We start from the raw sequence: 17,754 nt of genomic DNA on the forward strand, positions 1-17,754 counted from the left end.
GGAGGCAGCCAAGGTGAAGGCCCTGAGGTGGCGATGGCCTTGGCGTTTTCAAGCAGGAAGGAGGCCTGCTGGCTGGGATGGTGTGGGTGAGGGATGTAGTAGGAGATGAGCAGAGAGGAATTGGGGCCAACATTACACAGGGCCTGAGAGCCAAGGCAGGGAGTTACGACTTTTTTCTAGGTATAAATGAGAAGGCACTGAGGGTAATGAGCAGGGAACTGGCATGACTCCTGCTTTAAAGAAAACACTCAGACAGCTATGTAGAGACTAAAGTATAGCACACAGGGTGGGATCTCAGAGACCAGTCTGGAGGTACAGGCAAGCAATTATGGTCTATAGGACCAGGGTGGCAGCAGTGGGGTACCTACAAGGTGCCTGGCCCTGCCCGGGCCACAGGCTGGGATATTAAAACAAGAAAGACAGGGTTTCTGTCCTCAAGGAGGAACAGTCTGTGTGTGTGTGTGTGTGTGTGTGTGTGTGTGTGTGTGTGAGAAATGTGGTGTATGTGTGGTGTGTATGTGTTGTGTATGTGGTGTGAGAATGCTGGGAACCTGGTTGTTTGTCCTATGATTAGGGAGTGTTCATGACATACTAGTAGGCAAGGGCCAGGGATGCTGGCACATCCCACGCAATGAAGACAGGGTCTGTTCAAAATGCCTGTAGCACCTCTGTTGAGAAACACGGTACCAAATTATGACCCTACAAATAATTAAAATATATATTCTTTTTCCCCTTAATTTTGCACCATAAGCATTTCCCCCAACCATAAATACTCCTTTCTTTAATAAAGACTCTGGCTCATAAGTCTTTGCCTACATTTCTCCTCTTTCAATCTTAAAAAACATAATTTTTTTCCTGCGTTATGCAGTGCACCTAACAAGCTTCCAAAGTAGATAGCTGAGCTGCGTTGGGAGAAGAGCAAAGTGAGGTTCAGAGAGTGAAACACTCTTAAGTCATAATCATTCTAACTTCATCAGGCAGGCTCAGAGGTCAGAAGTCGTACGTGTGTTTTCCTTCCACTTTTCCCAAGCTCCTCTTATGGCAATGGGAAATCAGGGTGTTTGTTTGTCAGTGGCCTGCAATGGACCAGGCCCCAAGCATGACCTTTGAGTTGAATCAAGTCATCTCAGATCCATGGTTGATTAAAACCTTGGAATCCAGAACCAGAAAGACTTCAAGAACCCAGAATCTTGATTCCAAAAGTCAAAGATTCCCAGACTTTCAGTGTAAACCTTTGCACTTAGGGAACACTGAAGCTTTACAGTCACACACTTTCAGAACTAGAACTAGAATGGTCCACTCCTCTAGAAATGACGCTTAGTGGGCCAGGGTCCAGTGCCTCTTTGCTTGGGGACCCCTCAGGAGGAGCCACACCTCCCTTCTTCCCTCCTTTGTCCTTCTCCCCTTCCTCCTCCCCACCCTCATCTGCCCCCAACCCGACTCTCCTACACCCTCTCACTTTCTTCGTTGAGCATCCCCCAGCCAGTTATCCAGCAGGATGAGTTACTGGGTAGCTGCATGCCAGGGACTGGGAGGCAGGCGGGGATGATGTAGGAGGTGAAATTCACAGGAAAGAGCAGCTGCAACATGGCTATGTCACTCCCGAAGGGATGTAACTTCTCAAAGTCTGGGTGCATGATAATCCGGCTCAGTGACATCTCTCGGGTGTGCTGGGTGTGCTGGTGCAGCTGGGTGCTTCCTAACAGAACCCGGTAGTTCTCCGGGGCGTGAGATTTTCTGGAGGAAGAGGGCACATTGTCACCGTCGTCTCTGCGTGTGGGCTAGCTCTTTCCCTGCATCCTCATCTAACTGCCCACAGGCCTCTACCCCACATGATGCTAGACAGCTTTTATCTCCCCATTTCTAGCGTTCAGGAGTCCTTCTTTCTTGGGGCTAATTGCTATTCTACTTACAACCTCAGACACACGGCTTCTCCATCACACACTAGAATCAGAGGAGCATTGAATCCTTGTGCTGGAAAGATCCTTGGTGGCATATCAAATGAAGGTCTTTGATTGTACACAGGAGGAGTTCTGGCTCAATCCCAGCTCTAACTTTACCCTTCCCAAGACTCCCTACAGTCCACCTTCTGGCCCCACACTCTTCCTGACCTCTCCTTTCTTTAAACACCTTCCTGCCCAAGGGCTGCTTCTCCACTTAGTTATAAGGACTCACAAAAGATTTGTTAAATAAATGAGCAAATGAGTGCAGGAAACAGAGCCTTGCCTTGTTCCCTGAACACAGGTGCTGAAACTTCCCACCTCCCTGACTGTTTGCACGGCTCATCCACCTGGAGACCCCCTCATGCTCCCCTTGCCCAAACCCTTCCCCTCCAGCAAGCCCCTCGCTCTGCATAGCCCTTGTCCGGAACCCCCAGCCCATGCATCTGCCCTTCTCACCCATGTTGGGCCTTCTCTTGTGACAGGATGGAGACAGGGTGAGGTGGGGACTTGCCACCCCTGATGTCACAAAGGGGCTTGCATGGATCGTCGTATGCAGCAGGCGCCAATAGGACTCTAAGCTCCGAAAGTTCCAGCTCCCAGACCTGGGCTGTGATGCCCCCAACTCCCTGGGGACCCCTCCGCATCTGTTCAGACCCAGGCACTGAGCCAGGCCCAGGACGGCCAGGGGAATTAGACCCCTGAGCAGCAATGTCACTCTCCCAGGGAGCCCCAATTCCCTCCTGTGCAGCCTGGCACCGTGGCTCCCCACAACGCACACCGGCGGCCATGACTCCTCCTGGGCACACAGCTGTGCGGGAGGAATAAGAAGAATTGCCCAGCTGCTGGCCAGACACGCGGTCCCAGGTCCCCGCCTAGAATCTGACACCTGGAAATGTGGGGACGTTCAGAGGAAGCTGTGATCTGAGATGGGTCCACACCGCACGGCAGCCAGGACGGACGCTGCCACTCTCCTGAGGCACATCTGTGTTGAAGGACAGGCACAGGGGCGGATGGCAGAGCATGAGGCGGGTCTGAGCAGGTGAGCAAGGAGGCCAGTCCAGGTGGAGGGTACACAGGCCAAAGGCAGGAATGACATGCATCTGAAGGCCACAGACTGCCCCAGAGAAAAGCCCAGAGGAGCTGACGTGGGGTGCCCATCACCCCTCTTCTCCTCTTCCCCCATGTCCCCCTCGCCTGCCAGTGCCTGTGCTGGCACCCTGGAAGGAGGACTTACTTCAGAAAGCAGTGGGCAGTGGAAACGACCCAGTGAGAGTTAATGAGGACAGCTCCACAGACGTGCGAGCCCTGGTACTGCAAGCTGGCCTGCCATGGCCACTGGCCAGCCGCCACGTCCTGGCCACCGTAGATCTTCCCCATCACCTTGGGCTTCCCGCACACTGTGCAGACTCCCCTGCCACCTACGATAGAGACACTAGTAGTACCCCAAATGCCACTACCAGGAAGGTCCCGTCCACTTCATAGATGGGAAAACCAAGGCCAAGCGTCCAGTGGCCTAGCCAAAATGACAGCGCTACCTGGACTCTACTTTCACTGGCTGCCCCTGAGAACTGGACAGAGCAAGCCCTGTGGGGATGAGGACCCAGAGGTCTGGTGGGATGGGGCAAGGGGGGACCTAAGGTAGCCACAGCAGCTCACAGCAGCATCTGCAGGGAGAAGGACATCCCCGAGTGAGGCTGCCAAGGGCTGGGCACGTCACAGACCTTATTTCCCTCAACTAGCACACCTCAATGCCTACTCTTGTAGATCAAAGAGCTAAAGGTCTCAGAAGTTGCCCACATTACTTGCTCAAGATCATGGCTTCTAAGGGCCTGTGCCTCCTCCATGTCACCCCGGTGTCTTAGGGAGGGAGATTTGCAGTCTGTGGTGCTGTGTGAGCTGGGGAAAGTCATTCCCCCTCTCTGACTCAGGATTCTACATTTCTAAAAGAAGAGGGAGTGGGCTAATGAAGACAGCCCTGGCTCTAGGACTCACACCTGGGAGGGCAGGGGGTGTGCCCAGGCCCCGTGAGAGCGGGCATCTTGGTCTAGGGCCTGCGCTCCCAGGGCCTCACGGAGGGGAATGAGACCCGCGGCCCTGGACTCAGGGCCACTCGTTCATCAGTCCTGGTGCTTTCCTCCACCCAGCCACCCAGCCTCAGGGTCAGACCCTGCTATGTCCCCACTTCCACAGTCCCACAGAGGTCCCACAGTCGCACAGAGGCACTTCCCACCCAGAGGCTCCACAGTGGGGAGTCGGTGACCCACCTGTGTTGAGGGGGTCTCTGGGCTGCCCGGTTGCTGGCCAGGGCAGAGAAAAGATGAAATTCAGTGACTCAGGGCACCCAGGCCCTGGTCACAGCCGGCCCCCTCAGGCCCTGCAGTTTAGGCCGTTTCCGCCCTCAACAGAGGCCCCAACGCACCTGTGGCTCCCGGGGCCAACCGCTGCGCTTCCGGAGTCGGAGCGCTGCCCTCCACCGCTCCGCCCGCGCCTGGAGCCCAGCCGGGGGCGGCCGTGGCCGTGGCCGTGGCCGGGGACCCTCGCAGCTCCCGGGTGGCCACGGGCAGCAGCAGCAGCAGCCAGAGAAGGGCCACAGGCTGGCCTCGGCCTTGGGCGATCCACGCCTCCGTGCCCATTGCCAGGGTTGCTGACTCCCGCCTGACCCCAGCCTGGCCCTGCCTGACCTTGCCCTGACCCCGCCTCAGCCCAGCCGTCAGCCCACCCTGACCTTCTTCATAACCTTTTAAACAACTCTACTAAGATATAATTTATATACCATGAAGTTCACTTATTATTATACAAGGGACAATTCAATAACTTTCTGTACATTTTTTAAAATTTATTTATTTATTTATATTTAAATAAACTTTTTGTTTTAGATTTATGAAAAAGTTGCAAAGACAGTACAAGGAGTTCCAAGATCCCCCTCACCCACTTTCCCCTAATATTAAGATCTTATATTACTATGGCACATTTATCACAACTAGTGAGCCAATATTGAGACATTAATATTAACTGAGGTCCATTCTTTCTTTTTTTAAATTTTTTTAAGCTTAAGGTGTATAGCATAATGATTTGACTTCCATGCATCATGAAATGATCATCAGAATAAATTTAGTGAACATCCATCATCCCACATAGATACAAAATTAAAGAAATGGAAAAAAAAATTTTTCCTTGTGATGAGAACTCTTAGGATTTACTCTATCAACTGTCATGTATAACATACGGCAGTGTTAATTATATTTATCATGTTGTCCATTACATCCCTAGTACTTATTTATCGCATAACTGGGAGTTTGTACCTTTGACTGCAGCTAACCAGTTCTCCCTCCCCCAATCTCCGGCCTCTGGTAACCACAAATCCGATCTCCTTTCCTATGAATTTGTTTGTTTTTGAAGTATAATTGATGTACAATGAAATGCTATGTTAGTTCCTGTTACACAACATAGTGATTGGTTATTTCTGTACATTTCAAAATGGTAAGTATAGTTATGATATGTCACCATACAAATATATCACATAATTATTGACTATATTCCCCACAGTGTACATTTCATACTCATTTATTTTGCAACTGGAATTTTGTACCTCTTCATCTCCCTCACCTGTTGCTTTCTTTCCCCCAACACTCTCCCGTCTGGCAAGCACCTGTTTGTTCTCTGTATCTATAACTCTGTCTCTGTTTTGTTAGGTTTCTTCATTTGTTTTATTTTTTAGATTGCATATATAAGTGTAATCATACAGTACTTGCCTTTGTCTGACGTACTTCACTTAACATAATACCCTCATGGTCCATCCATGTTGTTGCAAACGGCAAGATCCCGTTCTTTATCAGATATGTGATTTGCAAGATTTTCTCCCAAGTCTGTAGCTTGTTTATTCATTCTTTCAACAGTGGTGCTCAAAGAGCAAAAGTTTTTAATTTTGATGAAGTCTAATTTACTAATCTTTTCTTGTATGGATCATGTTTTTGATGTTATATCTAATAGATCATGAAGAGTTTCTTCTATGTTTTCTTTGAGAAATGTTAGGGGTTGTTTCTTACATGTGGATCTGTGATCAAGTTTTAGTTCATTTTTGTCTAGTGTGATGTAAGTTTCTGTTTCTTTGCTTTGGGTTTTTCCTGTGGATATCCATTTATCCCTGCACCTTTCCTTGGTTAAAAAAAGAAAGGTTAGTCTTTCTTGTATTGAATTGTCTTGGGACCTCTGTTGAAAATCAATTCATAATAAAAATTGTTTTATTTCTGTACCCTTAATTCTGTGCCATTGTACTGTATTCCTTTCCTTGTGCCTGAAACCCACTGTCTAGATTAATACGTATTATAGTAAAATTTGACGTCAGGTGGTGAAAGTTCTCCAGCTTTATTCTTTTGCCAAACTGTTTAGGCTATTCTGCATCTTTTGCATTTCCATATGAATTTTAGGATCAGCTGTCAAATTCTACACAAAAAGAGCCTGCTAGAATATTCACAGGGACTGCATTGAATTTATAGATCAATTTGAGGAGAATTGCTTTCTTTTTTTTACTTAAAAATTTATTTATTTATTTATTTATTTATCTAATTTTGGTTGCTTTGTGTCTTCGTTGCTGCGTGTGGGCTTTCTCTAGTTGTGGTGAGTGGGGGCTACTCTTGGTTGCAACGTGCAGGCTTCTCACTGTGGTGGCTTCTCTTGTTGTGGAGCATGGGCTCTAGGCACGTGGGCTTTAGTAGTTGTGGCACACGGCTCAGTAGCTGTGGCTCACCGTCTTTAGAGCGCTGGCTTGTAGTTGTGCCTCATGGGCTTAGTTGCTCCGGGACATGTGGGATGTTCCTGGACCAGAGCTCGAACCTGTGTCCCCTGCATTGGCAGGAGGATTCTTAACCACTGCACCACCAGGGAAGTCCGAGAATTGCTTTCTTGATAATATGAAGTCTCCTGATCTATGAAAAAGAAATGTTTCTGTTTATATAGATCTTTAATTTCTCTCAGCAATGTTTTGTAGTTTTCAGTGTACAGATCTTGCAGCTCTTTCTTAAATTTATTTCTAAGTATTTTATTCTTTTCCATGCTACTGTGAATGAAATCATTTTGTTAATTTCCTTTTCATATTTTTGTACTCAGTATATAGAAATGAAATTTATTTTTATAAGAAATGTTTCCTGTGACCTTCTTAAACTTGTTTATTCATTCTAGTCTGTTTTGTTTTGTTGTATTTTGTTTTGGTGGGATCATTGGTGTTTTCTAACACATAGGATCATGTCCTCTGTAATAAAAGTTCGAATTCTGCCATTTAAAGTTGGGTGCCTTTAATTTCTTCTTTCTCTCCTACCTTCTTTTTTTTCTTTTTCCCTTCTTTCCTTCCCACCTTTCTTTCCTCCACTTCTTAGAGACTATATTTTAAGGACCTTGCTTTTCAAATATGGTCTATCAATCTTTGTCTTTAACTTTGTTTCATCTATTCACATTCAATGTGATTATTGATATGGTTGGAATTACATTTTCCACTTTGGTATTTGTTTTCTGTATGTCTCTTATCTTTCCCCCCACTTTTGAGACAGGCTGGGACCTGGGACCCTTTGCTGCAGTGCTACAGCAGATTTCTATAAACTGGTGTATGCATGGGTGAGAGTCCCACCTGTGGGTTAGGTTCCTACAGATGAAATACAACTGTCTGGTTTCCAGGCTCGATCACCCCGGTGGGCAGTGGACGGGGTGCACCCTCCTTCAATGGCCCTTTCTGAAAGCTTGCAGGTTGGTGCCTGAAGAGACAGCTGCAGGGTCAGGTTGAAATGGCAATCTCTCTCTTTCTCTTTCTCTTTTACAGTCTTTTCTGTCCCTCCTCCCTTTACCTTTCCCTTGGTCCTTATACCTGCACTCCCATCCCCTTTATCCTGAAAACTTCTTGTTTGTGTCTAAGTTTTTGTCATTGGTATCTTTGTTTTATGAGTTTTGTCTGTCCAACTGCTCCTACAAGTCTCTGCTAACATTGTGGGCATGGTGAAGCTCTTAAACCCTGAAATACAAACAGATCCCACATTGTCTGAGACTCGACTCCAGCCTTGGGTTACTTAGTGGGATTTTAAAGAACAAAAAAAGAAGAGAGGGGCTTGCACCTCTCTCCTCTGCCTTTGCAATGTAACTATTCTGCCTGGACTCTCAGGGACTCCCTGATCCATCTGTAGTCCCCAGACTGAGGGAAAAAAAGAGACCTTTTTAAATTCAAGCAGGAAAGCTAAGAGATCTCTGATTTTGTAAAAATTAACTTGTGTGGCTTAAGCTTGTGGGTTTAATTAATACAGACCTGTCTGTATTATCAACATTAAGTATAATACTTCTATCGTACCTAGGGTTACTGGAAGTCAATAAGTGCATATTGTTTCTGTGATAAAATCTGTTAGCAAGGAAAATAACCTGATATGATTAAACTTTTAAGTAAATATAACTGGATAAGAGCTTTTTAGTAAACTCAATGGGAATAATCATGTTTTCAAAATGTCCATCTAGAACAGTCCCTCCAAATTTTGGTAACTTGAAACTAAATTAAGTTAAAGGATAGGAATCCATTGAGTATCCAGGCCGTTTCAAATAAGATGAAATATTGGAACATCAATTGCTAAACAGGTCTAAATTTACCTACTTTTGTTTTCTTGTGAGAGGGAAAGTAAGGATGTTTGGGTTTATTAGACACATATCTTACATCACCTTAAGGAAAGAAATTGTGCTTTGGGAAGATACATGGGATCTTCCCAAGAGTTTATGGGATATTCCAATCAGGGAATGCTAATGTAAAAGACATTTCATTGTGACATAAGGAAGGTAGGATGTGTGCTTTCAGAAAAGAAGGTATGTGGAATGGAAATGTATTTTGTTAAATGGAAAAATGTGATTTTGTCCTACAGCTGGTTATTTCTGAATGGAAAAAAGAAGGGACAAAATATGGCTACACAAAGTTACAGAAGATTTGCAGAAAAGGAACACTGAGAAGAGAATTTTTTATGTGGTTGGAATTTTCTAAGGTTGGATTAAATTTAATTAGGTAACCGGATTTTATCAAGGGTAGGCTGATATAAGACTGGATTTGGTTTCTTTCTCTCATAAGAGAACAAAGATTTCCTCGAATGCTCCTTTTGATAACAGATTGTGTGAGTTTCTGTGCCTTTAAGTGATCTGCATTTACTTTTGGAATCCTTTTTTTTTTTTTTCACCTTAGCTCAAGGAATAATTGTTTCACAGCAGCCTATGATTCTATTTGACTGGATGTTTTAAAACTTTTGGAAATTTTTGACAGATTTCCCAAATATCAAATTCTAATTGAAATTCTTTTGACTTCCAGTTAACTTTGGGATGCTTCATGGGGCCCCTGGAGACTCCCAAAGAGAGATCCTAAACTAATTGGGTTCATTTGGTGTGTTAAATTACATGGGAAACATTGTCTAAACTCACTGTTGCCTGTGTCAGATGGAATCATCAGGCTCTCCCCAGTTTTATCATAGCTGTCAAACAGAGAGGGGAAAGGGTTTTAGGTTTTTCTGCTGTCTAGTCTCTCACCTTATTCTATGTCCAAAAAAAATCCCCTGTGGGAATACTCCCAACGTAGGCCCTTAGGTCCTGACCCCAATGGCATTTTCCATTGCACCCAACTCCAATTCCTCCAGGAGTTCCTTTTTTGCACCTCTAGGACCCCTTTCACTCAAGGCCTTGGCAGCCCATACCTTGTTACAGATCACCTATTGGGTGGCCACTTCCAAGCAGCCCACATCCTAGGTTTTATAGATGCTCAAACTCGAGGAATACCCCCAGCATAGGGAAACGTTATAGGACAAAAGCCTCCTGGTAAATGTCTCTGGGACACTGGACTTCATTTCTAGGAGCACTTTTTCTCGGTTGCATGTTATTCAACATGGGATGATCCTCTTCTAAGCCAGAAGAAACACCTCTGGAGAGTATCCTTAAAAATTGGAAACTTTCAAAATAGACGGGCTGAAAAGGGAAACGTTTAAACTCTATTGTAACATTGCCTGGCCCTTGTATAAGTCGGGGAATGGAGAAAAATGGTCTGAAAATGGGTCTCTATAATACCGTGTTGCAATTGGATCTCTGCTGTTGCAGGACAGGAAAATGGACTGAGGCTCCCTATGTTCAAGCCTTCATGGTCCTGGGAATTCCCTGACGGTCCAGTGGTTAGAATTCTGAGCTGTCACTGCTGAGGGCATGTGTTTGATCCCTGGTCGGGGAACTAAAATCCCACAAACCACATGGGGCTGCCCCCACCCCCCAAAATAAACCTTCATGGTCCTTTACCAAAACCCCGCTCTATGGGTCTCCTGTAATCAAAAGCCTGGGGAATCAGAAACACTCCCGACATTTTAAATGATCCCCTTCTAGCTTTCTCCGACTCTCAGGGGGGAAACCAAGCTTCACCTGCTTCCCCGGAGCCACCTACTCCTCCGGAGCCACCTACTTCTCCGGGTCCCTCTGACCAATCCCAATCTCTGCCTCCTTATGTCCCTTTATATCCTCCGTCGCCCCAGGAGGGAGAGACTAGTCCCTCCAGGGTAACTCGTAGTGGAACTTCCTGTCGCCCAGGATCAGGTTCAAAGTTAGCCCCCACCTCTGCCCCACAAGGCCTTTACCCCTTCAGGAATCAGCTGATGGAAACTGAAGCACTACTGGAGTGCATGTCCCCTTCTCAATGAGAGACTTAGGAATTTGTAAGGAGAATTTTGACAGGATCTCAGAGGACCCTGACAAGTTTAGGGACGAATTTATCAGGCTGGGGTTGACATTCTCTCTCACCTGGCAGGACATCATGGTTATTCTGGCCTACTGTTGCACCCCAGATGAAAGGGAGCGTATACTGAGAAAGGTCAGGTAACACTCAGATGGCCTATTGGCCACCAATCCACACCGCCAAATTTTTCAGGTGGGTGGGGATCCAGTCCCAGAACATGACCCACACTGGGACTATGAAGATCAGGTAGGCCAGGCTAGGATGAGGCATTATATGACTTGTCTATCAGAAGGACTGAAAAGGTGTATGGTGAAGCCTGTAAATTATGATAAGGTCTGAGAAGTTGCAAAGGAAAAAGATGAAAACCCAACAGTCTTCCTGAGCCGAGTGACAGAGGCATTCAGGAAGTACACCAGTACAGACCCTGAGTCCGCAGAAGGGAGGACACTATTGGCCATGAATTTTATCACCCAGGCTACTCCTGATTATCAGGAGAAAATTACAAAAGCTTGAGTCTGGGCCCCAAACCCCACTGTCAACCTTGGTAGAGGAGGCTTTCAAGGTCTATAACAACCGCGACTTAATGGAGGAGTCCAATAAGGATAAGAGGCTAAAAAAGAAAACACAACTTTTGGCTGCTCTGATCCACCCACCATCTCGAAGGGACGCTGGAGGGCCAAGAAGCCTGGACAGACTGCCAAGAAGCTGCCTGGGCTCGAACAAGTATGCCTTTTGTTGGAAGGCGGGGCACTGGAAGGGGGAATGTCCTGAGCGCTTTCCTGTGAGACACCCAAGGGGCAACCTTGACTGGCCCCAGGTCCTTACAATTCTCTCCAATGAGAGATTCCTGCACACCAACTGATGGGGCCTGAGTGCCTTCCCAGCTCCAGATCCCACTCGATCCATCCTCATCACTCCAGCAGAGCCTCGGGTCAACCTCGATGTGGCAGGTAGGAGAACTGAATTTCTTGTAGACACTGGAGCCACCTGCTCTGTTCTGACTTGGCCAGCTGCCCCCCTCTCCAACAGAGACTGTACTGTGACAGCAGTTGATAGACAGCCAAAGGTAAGGTGATTTACATCTCCCCTTGCCCACAGAGTCAGGCCCATTATTATTATTCACTCCTTTTTGTATATGCCAGAATGCCCTGTCCTCCTCCTCAGAAGAGATTTGCTAAATAAGTTAAGAGCTAGTATATTCTTAGGAGGTAGAGAATTCAAGCAGAGAATGCATCTGTTAGTAGCCCCAGATGACCCACCTGCTGGTCATCAAAATATTCCCCAAGACATTCCCCAAGAAATTAGGGAACAAGTAGATCCTGCAGTTTGGGATACCTCAGTGCCAGGAAGGGCAAAACCTGTTCCCCCAATAAACATAAAGTTAAAGCCTGGGGGAAAATACCCCTGGAAAAGATCTTTTAAAGCCTGAGGCCCTGAGGGGAATCCAACTGCTGCTCAGCAAGTTCCTAAAACACAGACTCATTAGGCCTTGCCAATCCCCTTGCAACACCCCGATCCTCCCCATTCAGAAGCCTAATGGGGAGTTTTGGTTTGTGCAAGACTTACAAGCAGTGAATGAGGCACTCATCCCTATTCACCCATTGGTGCCAAACACATACACCTTCCTCACCCAAGTGCCAGGGAGCACCCAGTATTTCTCTGTTTTGGACCTCAAAGATGCACTTTTCTGTATTCCTCTACATCCTGAGTCTCAATACCTTTTTGCCTTTGAATGGAGGGACCCTGACACCCTGGAGGCTACCCAATATATGTGAACAGTGCTTCCTCAGCGATTTGGGACAGCCCCCATCTTTTGGAAACACGTTAGCAAGGGAACTGAGGGAACTGAGCCTTGAGAAGGGAACTCTGCTACAATATGTTGATGATTTATTGATAAGTAGTGAGACCGAACAAGATTCAGATCAAAATACCATTAGGTTCCTAAATTTTCTGGCAGAAAGGCGATATAAAGTCTCTCCAACAAAGGCTCAGATCTCACAGCAGTGGGTTCAATATTTAGGATTTGTTTTGACCCCAGGGGCACAAGCCCTGGCCATAGATCAAAAAACAGCAATTAGTGCATTACCATCTCCAACCGCAAAGAGGCAACTTCGAGGCTTTCTCAGGATGGCTGTGTTCTGTTGTGTCTGGATTCCAAATTATGGCCTTATAGCAAAACCCCTATATGAGGCTCTAAAGGGAGAAGAAAGAGAACCCCTTCAATGGAATAAGGACCATCAGTGGGCCTTTGAGACTCTAAGGACTGAATTAAGTAGAGCACCAGCACTGGAGCTTCCAAATTTGGACCAACCCTTTACCCTACACATTCACGAGAAGTCAGGGATAGCACTAGGAGTCCTGACCCAAAAGCTGGGACCAGATCAGAGAACAGGGGGCTTACTTTTCAAAACAACTGGACTCAGTGGCCCTGGGATGGCCAAGCTGCCTGCGGGCAGTAGCAGCCACAGCCCTGTTAGTTAATGGGTCTTCCAAGCTCACCCTGGGACAACATTTAGATGTGTTAACCTCTCATCAGGTACAATCTGTGCTGGAAGTCAAAGGACATTGGTTGACTGGAGGAAGGTTAACAAAATAACAGGCCCTCCTAATGGACACCCCCAACATTACCTTAAAGGTGTGTCAAACCCCAAACCCATAAACTCTTCTTCCAGTGGTCAAGAGTGGAGACTTATTGCATCAGTGTATAGAGACCATAGAACAAACTTACTCCAGTAGGTCTGATCTTCTAGATGAGCCTCTAGACAGCCCTGAGGTCGAATGGTTTACTGATGGGAGCAGTTTTGTAGAAATGGTAAACTGAAAGGTGGTGTATGCCATAGTTAGCCTAGATGAAGTCATAGAAACCAAGGCCCTGCCACCCCAGACATCAGCCCAAAAGGCTGAACTAATTGCCTTAACGAGAGTTTGCAATTAGGGAAGGATAAGAAATTAAATATTTTTACTGACTTTAAGTATGGGTTCCATGTGTTCCATGCTTATGCTGCCATTTGGAAAGAAAGAAGAATGGTAATCGCTAGAAGTTCCCCCCTAAAACATAAAGATTTGATTTTGACTCTTTTAGAAACAGTGCAGCTCCCGACCTAGGTAGTAGTAGTCCACTGTAGGGGCCATCACAGGGAGGGGCCTTTTGTTAGCCAAGGGAACAGCAAAGCTGATCAAATTGCAAAACAGACAGCTCGATTGCAGGAACCTGAACAAGTTATGGCCCTAGTGATTGGCCCCCTGAACTCCCTAGCTCCCCCACTATTCCCCACAGGAACAAGAAAATTCTGAGAAATGGAGCTATGAGCAAGGAAGCACAGGCTGGTATAGAAAGGAGGATAGGGTGCTAATCCCTGAGGCCCAACAATGGAAACTCACTAAGAGCTTACATGATGCCACCCACTATGGGAGGGGTGCACTATGGGACTTGATGCAAAAGGCTTTTTCAGGGAAGGAGCTTAAAAGAACAATAAAACAAGTAATGCTTGCCTGGAATTTATGTGCCCCTAATAACCCACAGACCTATCTACTCCCCACTTCGTTACTCAGGCCAATTCAATGCCGGGGGACATGCCTGAGGGAAGACTGGCAGTTAGATTTCACGCAAATGCCCTCACGATCAGGATATAAATATCTTCTGGTGTCTGTTGATACTTTCACAGGATGGGTTGAAGCCTTCCCCACCCGATCTGAAAAGGCCATGGAAGTGTGTAAGTTCCTTTTAGAAGAAATAATTCCTCAGTTTGGATTTCCAAAGTCCCTCCAGAGTGATAACGGGCCCTCTTTTATAGCCAAAATCACACAGGGGCTCACAACGGCCCTAGGGATAGACTACAAGCCACTTCTCGGCACCCTCAGTCTTCAGGGAAGGTAGAGAAAATGAACAATACTTTAAAGAAAACTTTAGTGGCATTTCCCTGGTGGTCCAGTGGTTGAGACTCCTTGCTCCCAATGCAGCAGGCCTGGGTTCAATCCCTGGTTGGGGAACTAGATCCCGCATGCCACATCTAAGAGATTCCCGCATGCCGCAAAACTAAAGATCCTGCATGCCACAGCAAAGATCCCATAGGCAGCAACTAAGACCCAGCACAGCCAAATAAATAAAGAAACAAATACGTAAATAAATAAATATTTTTTAAAAAATAAAGAAAACCTTAGCAAAGGTCTGCCAAGAAACTCATGAACCCTGGACCAACTTGCTTCCTATTGTACTCTTCAGGGTCTGTGTAGCCCCCAGGAGTGGTCTGAGGCTTAGCCCATTTGAAATGACCTATGGGAGGCCTTTTCTTACTACTGATGTTCTATCAGATGAGGAAGTGAACCAGACCCTGAGATATATTATTAATCTAGAACAAGTTCAGAAGGCAATCCAGGATTATGCTCACAAGGCACTGTCAGCTCCCACTAAAGATACAGAGGAAGGAGCAGTTCCTTCACAAATAAACCCTGGGGACTAAGTTCTTCTTAAAACATGGAAAGGGGGATGCCCCAAAGACCAACAATTGCCAAGATGAAAGGGCCCTTATAAAGTAATTTTAGCCACCCCTACTGCTGTCAAACTTCAAGGGATATATATCTAGTTGCGTATATTTGTCCAGACTAAAGTTTTACCTCCAGAAACCCCACAGGTCACAACCGAAGAACAATACACCTCTGAGTCAGTGGAAAATCTGAGATACCTATTCAAAAGATAGGCACCATCGACAGATAAGTAAAATGACGTAGTGGGTTGGACTCCTATTTGAAGCCTTAACAAGACTTGGAACCTCTCTTTTTTCCTTGGCTGATGCGGTTCTTGACAATTGTCTGGCTTTTGTCTTGCAGAACAAGACAGAGCTTGTGCGATAACTAATACTTCCTGCTGCACTTGGTTAACTAATACTTCCTGCTACACATGGATCAATGTGACAGGACAGGTAACAGTTAATATTAAGGAAATATACACCCAGGCAGAGTGGGTTCACAATTTCAACAGGGGCGATATTGCCTCCACTGTCTGGTCAACAGTTAAAAAAGAAGAAGAAGAAAAAAAGAAGCCCTCCCAAAGTTAAACTGGTTCCTTCCCTTTCCAGACCCTTTAGTGGCTATTGTTGTTCTTTCTAGCCCTTGTTTGTTTAACTTTTTGGTTAAGTTTGTGTCTTCTAGGCTCTAACAGTTTGAAGTAAGACTCATGAGGGCTCAAGGAATTCAGCCCATTCCAGTGGAGAGTGGCCCAGCTCCCTACAGGTCGTTGGAACAGTCAGCAAGGGATTTCTATACCTCTAGGGTAGGCTAGGGTCTGCAGACCCTGTCCAGCAGGAAGAAGTTTCAAAAGAAGAGACCTTTGGCCCCTCACCCCTTAAGAATAAGGGTGTAGAGTCTCTCAGGGGGAAATGAGACAGGCTGGGACCTGGGACCCTTTGCAGCAGTGCTGCAATGCTTGCATCTGGACAAACATTTCCTCAAGCCAAAAAATACAAAGAAACTATAAGGGACTAAAAATAACTGCATGTATGCTCAGTTGGGACTAATTATGGACAAAAAATACAAAAAGACCAAAAAAGCCCAAATGCCACTTCTGAAGAGCCAGGAGAAAAAACAGGGGGTTGGGAGCAAAAACAGGGTACTGTGCATGCCCCCTGCACACAACATCACAAAGGGGTGGGCAAACCACCTAAGCCACCCCTCTGGCCCAACCCCTGGACACACCCTTACCCTCACCCCCATATAAGGAACCAGCTCGCCCCCCCCTCAGGGAGCAGGTTAACAAGGGAAACTGTTGTTTGTTCTGGCTCCCCCCTTGCTGCAGCAGGGGCTCCAATAAAGCCTTGCTTGAATTTCTTGTCTGGCCTCTTATCATTTTCTATTGATTAAGGAGGGCAAGAACCCTGGTCGGTAACACTTTCACTTCTCTACTTCTTTCTTTTCCACTATATACATTTTTTTATTGTGCCCTACTAATTCCTTTGTTGATTTTGTAGCTGTATTTTTAGTTACTTACATAGTGGTTGCTGTATTAGTTGGGGTTCTCCAGAGAAACCGAACCAATAGGAATCAGGAGAGAGGGAGAGAAGAGGGAGAGAGAGAGATTGATTTTTATTATGAGGGGTTGACTCACATGATTATGGAGACTGAGAAGTCCCATGATCTGCCATCTGCAAGCTGGAGACCCAGGAAAACCGGTGGTATAATTTCAGCCTGAGTCTGAAGGTCTAAGAACCAGGGGAGGCAATGGTGTAAATCCCAGTCTAGGGGCAGAAGAAGACCAATGTCCCAACTCAACCAGGCAAATAAGAAAGAAAAAAAGGCAAATTCTTCCTTCTTCTGCCTTTTGTTCTATTCAGGCCCTCAACAGGTTGGATGATGCTCACCCACCCTAGGGAGGGCAGTCTACTGAGTCCACCGATTCAAATGCTGATTTCATCCAGAAACACCCTCACAGACACACCCAGAAATAATGTTTAATCTGGGCACCCTGTAGTGCAGCAAAATTGACACAAAGATTAACCATCATAGTTGCTATAATCATTACACTGTGCATCTTAATTTACCCGAATCTACTATAGATTATTAAGTTTGGTAATAGAGAAACTCATCCAATATAGTTCCATTAACTTTCCCTCCTTTGTGCTGTTATTGTCATTTTTATTACATCTCTATGATATATCATCAATACAATATTTTAATTTAAACTTTATACATTCTTTAACCTTTTTAATTCAGTTAGTAGAGGATAGGGAAATATATTTATGCAGTCTTTTACAGTTACCCTTATATTTACCATTTCCTTGCTCTTTATTTCCTCCTGTAAATTTGATTTAACATCCTATATCCTTTTCTTTCATATGGAAAGACTTTCTTTAGTATTTCTTATAAGGCAAGATTGCTAGCAATGAATTATCTCAGTCTTTGTTAATCTGAAAATACCCTTATTTCAACTTCATTTTGAAGGATAGTTTGACTGGGTATGGAATTCTTGGTTGACAGATTTTTCCTTTTAGCACTTTGAGTATTTTATCTAACTGTCCTCCATTTTTTTTTTTTTTCTAATGAGAAGCCAGTTATTAATTGGAATGTTGTTCCTTTATGTAAGATAAGTCTTTTTTCTCCTGC

General features: G+C 45.6%; 1 protein-coding gene across 1 annotated transcript in view; it reads right to left on the minus strand.

Annotated features, from left to right (window-relative positions):
- LOC132368036 (putative serine protease 47) overlaps nt 1-17,754 on the minus strand; it is a 56,310-nt gene that overhangs the window by 7,651 nt on the left and 30,905 nt on the right. Inside the window, exons 2-4 of the mRNA XM_059926654.1 lie at nt 4,363-4,693; nt 3,178-3,361; nt 1,460-1,737 (exon numbers count right to left, since the gene is read on the minus strand). Coding sequence (XP_059782637.1) covers nt 1,460-1,737; nt 3,178-3,361; nt 4,363-4,693 — 793 coding nt within the window. The remainder of the gene's footprint in view (nt 1-1,459; nt 1,738-3,177; nt 3,362-4,362; nt 4,694-17,754) is intronic.

This window comes from Balaenoptera ricei, chromosome 6 (assembly GCF_028023285.1).
Source record: "Balaenoptera ricei isolate mBalRic1 chromosome 6, mBalRic1.hap2, whole genome shotgun sequence".
Taxonomy (NCBI): domain Eukaryota; kingdom Metazoa; phylum Chordata; class Mammalia; order Artiodactyla; family Balaenopteridae; genus Balaenoptera; species Balaenoptera ricei.